Source organism: Brassica oleracea, chromosome C1 (assembly GCF_000695525.1).
Source record: "Brassica oleracea var. oleracea cultivar TO1000 chromosome C1, BOL, whole genome shotgun sequence".
Lineage (NCBI taxonomy): Eukaryota > Viridiplantae > Streptophyta > Magnoliopsida > Brassicales > Brassicaceae > Brassica > Brassica oleracea.
The window spans coordinates 26,054,124-26,061,158 of NC_027748.1; the positions used below are offsets into that span (position 1 = coordinate 26,054,124).

At 38.4% G+C, this 7,035-nt stretch overlaps 1 protein-coding gene and 1 pseudogene across 1 annotated transcript in view; one reads left to right on the forward strand and one right to left on the reverse strand.

Annotated features, from left to right (window-relative positions):
- Positions 1-1,189, forward strand: part of LOC106336089 — a 6,089-nt pseudogene extending 4,900 nt beyond the window's left edge.
- Positions 1,190-5,816: 4,627 nt separating this feature from the next.
- LOC106336100 overlaps positions 5,817-7,035 on the reverse strand; it is a 2,037-nt gene continuing 818 nt past the window's right edge. Inside the window, exons 3-4 of the mRNA XM_013774828.1 lie at positions 6,099-7,026; positions 5,817-6,017 (exon numbers count right to left, since the gene is read on the reverse strand). Coding sequence (XP_013630282.1) covers positions 5,817-6,017; positions 6,099-7,026 — 1,129 coding nt within the window. The remainder of the gene's footprint in view (positions 6,018-6,098; positions 7,027-7,035) is intronic.

Consider the following 7,035-nt stretch of genomic DNA (forward strand, 5'->3'; position numbering starts at 1 on the left):
CATCAGATTCAATCAGATTTAAAACCTCAATGATCAAAACCGAAAACAGTTTTGATTTCAAAATATTCGATTAGGGTTTTAATATGTGATTTGATAATTATAGTATAATTAATTCTGATACTTATATTATTTAGGGTTTATAGATATAGGGTTAGGGTTTATCGGATTTTAACTTGTAAAAACCGATTTGGGGTTTTAATCATGTAGGAACATGATTTAGGGTTTGGGGTATCGAACTTTTAGAGCTTCGATTTACTCAATTTGGATTTTTGATCTAGTAACTTATGGTTTTGATTCATAAAGATTAGGGTTTTAAGGTTTCATTCTTTATCAATCAATCCATGTTTGATTATGGGTTCTTAGGTTTTGAATTACCTTTTAACTTTAGATGATTGTTGAATCGGACCACCAAAGGAGTTGAGCCGCGAGCTGGACACGAACGAGACGCGAGCTGGAATAGATGTGAGAACAAGAGACGCGATTGGGGTTTAAGGTTCGTCGTATCGCCGGCTAGGGTTAGGGTTTTTGGGTTTTTCGATTTGGGTATTAGCTTAGGGATTTAGAGTTTCGTGCTGATAACGTGTTATAAAAGTAATAGAAAAGTATATCTTTATTCATAACATAGAGGTTCCTTATATAGGAGATTACACCGTCATAAATAAATGAAAAGATTACAAATCATAATCTTTTAGTTATGAGTCATCCACAATCTGGTTCATAACACATAGCACCTTTATAGTTTCAACAAAAGAAACCGACGTGGTGATTTTATGGAGAGTTAATTCAGATATCAAGGTCATAATGAAGATATGATTCTCCATTGACTCATTTGATAACGACTAACGACAATATAAATATATTTTGTTTTGAAACAATAACATATTTATTTAAATGGATTTGCTTTCTTGTGTCTAAACAAACACAAAAGATCATCTTAATAAAGTTTATAATGATATGTTAATAGACAATGTCTCACTAACAAATCAAAACTCAAATCCAAATTCAAATATTCAAAGTGAAACATTTGCTAACTTTTATACTTAGCCAAATCTAAAGATTTCTCAAAGTGCCCACTTTATTGTTGTAGGTAGATTCGACCTCTTTAGTTATTTCTTCTTTTGCTTTCATCTCAACACTCCCCTTCAAGCTTGACGGTAGGAGAACCGGAGGTCAAGCTTGGAGACCATGAAGACACTACAAGAAAAATGGGTTTTATAAGCGGACGAAAAACGCTATATAATGATTCGATAGCGGTTTTAGAAGCGTTGTATCATCGCCCGTCATAGTAGGTCAGACACTTTAGATAGCGCTTTTTAGGACTGCTATCGAATCTTCATTAACGATAGCGCTTTATTAGCTGCAATTAAATATTATTTAATAGCGTCTCATTAATACTATTAGTTTAAAGTATTAACAGCGTTTTCGATATGTTATTGTTAAAACTACTATAGCAGTTAAATAAGTGTGATTTATCAGCTATATATATTCTATTTATTTATTTTTTAATTTTATATATTATTATATTTATACACATTGATTTCTGTAATTTGAAACATATTATATTATTGCACATAAACTTCAAATGTTCAACATAAACACATTCTTACATAAGTTGTTCATAGTAGTAACATCAAAAGATCAAAAGCAACAGAAATTGTCTCAGATAAAAACAAGCTTATCATTTGGCGAAGCCACGGTACTTCATACTGCATCACCTATGAATTCAATTTCAGAGTTTGGCCTCCACATGCGTGCCCCATCGAACTCCGAAACCTCTACCCAGACCTTAGAAGCATTTGGACCTAAAGGGACGAAATGCACATTCTCTGCTTGATCAGTTGAGAACACACGACCTAAAGCAACTCTCTGTCCAGAGTTAGCACAGCCCAAAAGAGCGCATTTCTGTTTACCACCTTTGCTGCTACTACCACTTCTGTTACTACCACTCTAAAAACGAAAAACGAGAAACACATTCATTACAATATCAATTCCCATTCTTATAAATCTCACTTTGTTCACTAAGAACCTACATGTTTCAGAAACTAACCTGATTTGATTTCTTGGTTGATTCAGTAGGTGAATGTGGATCAGGTAGTTGTAGCTTATCTATAGGCCATGAAATTGTCCCATCTACTGCATCACCCATCTTTGTCACTTCTGTCGTAGGTCTCCAGATAAATGCATCAGACTTAACAACCCTTTCAACTTTAACAACTGCAGCATTCGGTCCAAGAGGAATTTGGTTGACGAGTTTAGCAGGATCAGTCGACAACAATACACCCTCAGCAATCAATTCATCTTCTGCTTTCCAGTAATCAAATATTAGAACTTTTCCTACAGAGTCACTCTCAGGCTGAAGCATGCAAACATACAACACAATTTCGCATTAGTTAATTTCATTGTGCATATTAATGAACAGAAATACAGTTTTTAATTTACCTCTCACCCGTAGGTGTTAGCATTGTTTCCTAAGTCAATACCATCATCCAATATGAGCTTCTCAGATGGCCATGCAATTTTCACTCCAACGGCCTGAGGAAGCGATACACAATTTGGAGTAGGTCTCCATATAGATGCTGTTACAACTGATACAGACTTCACTACAACAGCAGCCGCATTAGGACTCAGTGGAATTCGACCAATCTTATACGTGGGTTCACTAAAGTGGAACTCTCCTTCAGCAACAACCAAATCATCATTTGAAACCCAATCCAATATCTGGCACCGTATTCTTCCCTGGCTAACATCGCTTAACTCAGAACTAGAAACATATCCGGTGTTCTGCTAACAAGTTTAACTCAGAACTATAAACATATCCGGTTTATATTAAAACTGTAAAGAGCACAACAATAATAAGTCGTTTACCTTTTTACCGGCTAAGTCTTTAACCACATTTTGTAAATCTTCAAGCTTGTTGATTAGTTATGCTTGAGTAGCTTGAAGCTTCTGGACATGGGAGTCTCTAGCATGTAAGAATGCCAACTTCGTCGCAGTAACCCCTCTGTCCATCCCCCTAATTCTTCCTGGTTTATCTTTTCCTAGAACCTGAGTGACAGCATCTTCAGAGATATTATATGCGGAACTTGATTCCATCTCACTGTCAATTCTCTTTATCTTCTCCTGCAATCAAAAATATCACATGATATGTAAAATGTACTTAAAAGCAAACACAATTTGACTTAGTTGAAGGAATTTAAAATGGACTTACTATTGTTTCTGCGAATTCTTGACGCACGGGTGTTCTATCAGAATGCGTATGACCAGCTACCCAAACCTTAGTTCTAGTAACTTTCGTAGGATCAGAACTGTTTTTTCTCTACAAGTTATATGAAAATGTTGTCAACAGTTGCACTTATTTGAAACCACACCTTACTAATTATTTCCATATTACAAACATACCATCTCATCTGCAAGTCGAATCATCCCTTTACGTCTAGTGGTATGAGGAATTTTTCCCTTCCTGAGTTCCCTGTATTTATCACTTTGTTCCTAAACAAGCACATTACAATTTCAGTCAATTAATATTAATATACACAGACTCTAATCAATCCACATTTTATATTACCTTAAAAGCTGTGGTACATCTTCCTTTAACCCAATTGTTCCACGCAGTCGCAGATTGTATGTTGTTGGGCTTAGTTATCTGTAGTTGAGCCTTGTTTTTGGTAGCTCTGACTTTTGAAGACAATCTGGATTTAGAGGCCCTCCACAAACAACCCATCTACTTAAAAACAACATCTTTTTGCCATTCTTCTTTCAAGTTGAATCTTCCCTGTTAAAGATTTTGAAGTTAGTAAAAGGCTTACTACATTATTCAGATATGAAAGAGTTTGAATAACTTAACCTGAATTTCCTCCCACAAAGCGTCTTTTGTTTTCTCTTCGAGATGTCTCCAGTCATCTAGAAGTACTAGGACATGCTTTCTCACGAGATGACCTAGGAAAGAGGAGGGTGTAACTGATCCACGACCAACATGCTCACCTAGAGCATTAAACTCCACGTCGACCTTGTCCTCTATATGCTTAGCTACTTTGCGCATTTTTGTTGGCCCTCTAGTCTTCTTGACTGTGTTATCGGACTGCTCTGTCTGTGTCTGTCTCTGTGGCTCCGACTGAGTACTGAATTGTTCTTGTTGTGATGGTGGTTGTGTTTCATCGTCGTCATCTTCGTTAACATCTCTCTCTGCTTGTGTAACATCTTCAGGATCCACACCTTCATCTTCTGTCTCTGGGGTAGCATCTTGAACTCCCATATCTTCAGGTCCAGTTTCATCCACTTTTTCAGGTTCTGTTTCTTCCACTTCCTGATGATCTGTTTCTTCTTCTGAATAATAGTCTTCGTCCAGGGTCGGGATCGTAGCATTTTTCTTGGGTTTTTTCTGAACTAAGGAAACCTCAGGACTAACATCAAGACCTGCTTGGCGTTTACTGCGACGACACTTCTCTGTAACAGCTTTGGAATTCATTGCACCAAATTACCTGAAAGAAAAACAAACTCATCATTATTCATATATTAGTTGACCCTCACAGTCATTCCTAACACAGAAACTCTCGTCATCGGATGATTGATCTCCCATATCTTCTTCAGGCTGGACTGCTAATGTTGCAGAACAAATTTCTTCTTCTGTCTCTAACTCATGATACCCTCGTGGTGGTGCTCTCATCACTACATACCAAGGAGAGCTATCTTCCTCTCTAGAATAGAACACTTGTTTAGCTTGCGAAGGCATAATGTACGGATCGTTTGCAAATGTTGACTGGTTCATATGGAGATTCACTAGTGTGAAACCGTCTTCCTCTTTAAGTCCTCTACCTTTATGAGCCCAACTGCACTTAAACAGAGGCACTTGAAACATGTGATAGTCAAGCAAAATGATCTCCTTTATCACGCCATAGTATGTTACTATATCAGCCTGTTGCCTCGAATCTTTGGCACTAGCTCTGCACATCGAAAAGGCTTCATATGCTACTCCACTGTTCTGTGTCTTCCTCTGCATATCGTCTGTATGGTATCGATAGCCATTAACTACAAATCCCTTGTACAGTATTCATGAGGATATACCGGTGAGCAACATCTCTCTCTTTGTCAGTAAGACTCACTTCTTTTGCTTTATGCAGCGTTTGGCCTTCAAGAACATTCTGAGTCCTCTCAACATCTTCGTTTCTTGTCAATGCTTCTTCAACTGGAACTGATTTCTGCAGGAACTCCATACAAAATGCAAGGCATTCACCAGCCAAATAACCCTCGGCCATACAAGCTTCTGGTCTTCCAAAATTCTTGACAAAAGCTTTTAGTGTCTTCATATACCTACGAATGAAAATATAAGATATCGTCAGTACCATATACATATAGTAGCAGTGATTTGTGTTGCTAGATGCAGTGGAAGATTACCTCTCAAAGGGATACATCCACCTGAAGTGTACAGGGCCACCCAAGCGTGCTTCTCTTGCTAGATGGAGTGGAAGATGAAATATGATATCAAACAGAGATGGAGGAAAGTATCTCTCTAGCTGACACATTGTCTCCACAATTTCTTCCTCTAGTTTAATAATCTTCTCTGGATCAATAATGCGTTGACACAGTCTGTTGAAGTAATTGCATATCCGAGTCACTGCAAGACGAGGACCTCGTGGAAGTAGACCTCTCAACGCAACCGGTAACAGATTCTGCATTAGAACATGCTGGTCATGTGACTTCATGCCGCCAATAGAGGGAGAATCCAGTGAGACACAGTTGGAGATATTGGTACAGTAACCATCAGGGCCTCTGAAGTTGGATAACCTTCTGCAAAATTTCTTTTTTTCTTCCTTAGAAAATCAATACACAGCTGGAGGCAAGTAAGTACTCTTTCCCCTTATCTCTGTATGTAAGTTGCTTCTAATACCCATGTCTTCTAAATCTTTTCTTGCTTTGAGGCCATCCTTTGATTTCCCACTATGCATCAGAATAGATAGCAATGCATCAGAGACATTCTTCTCCACGTGCATAACATTTATGTTATGCCTAACAGGCATATCCTGCCATATATTTTACAAGTCTGCATGAGAACAATTATTCTAAATAAACACGAGAAGTAAAATGTTGAAAGAAAAACATACCTTCCAATAAGGTAAGTCAAAGAAAATTGATTTTTTCTTCCACCGCCAGAGATCATCATCTTCTTCGTACTCGTCAGCTGAAACAACATCATCCTCATCTCCTGTTGTCCTTTTTCGCTTACTCTTCTTACTTAACTTTTTCCCAAAGTCGTTTTTAAAATCCCTAAGACTATCACAGATTTCAGCACCACTCTGAATCCTATTTGCAGTACCAAGCTCCACCGTGTTGTCAAACCATCTTTTCCTTCTTCTATTAGGATGATTAGGCATGAGACGCTTCATGTTCCCCATATGCGGTGTATCCTTGCCACAGACATTACAGGCTTGCTTCCCCTTCACTTTACAGCCAGCTAATGTACCTAAACCAGGATAGTCGGTGATACTCCACATCAACATAGCTCTAAGATTGAAACTCTCCTTCTTAAACGAATCATACACTGCCATACCTTCTGTCCACAAACTCTTCAGGTCCTCTATCAGTGGCTGGAGATAGACGTCAATGTTGTTGCTTGGTGCGGTTGGGCCAGGTATCAACATTGTCAACATAATGTTCTCGGATTTCATGCACTGAGTCGGGCCCATGTTGTAGTTGACTAAGAGAACAGGCCATGTGCTATACTTGGTGTTCTGGCTGGAGAACAGATTCATGCCATCAGTAGAGATACCTAGTCTTAGGTTTCTTGCTTCAGCAGCAAACTCCGGCCATTTGCTGTTAATCTGACCCCAAGTCACTGAATCCACTGGATGTCGCATAGTTCCATCGGTAGAAGTATTTGAGGAATGCCAACACAAGTCCTCCGCCAAACGCTTTGATCTAAACATTCTTATGAACCTGTCTTTTATCGGAAAATACCTAAGCACCTTAGCCGGAATCCCTTTCTTCTCTTCACCAGTATGCTTATCCTTCTCCCATCTTGATTCACTGCATCTTGGACAG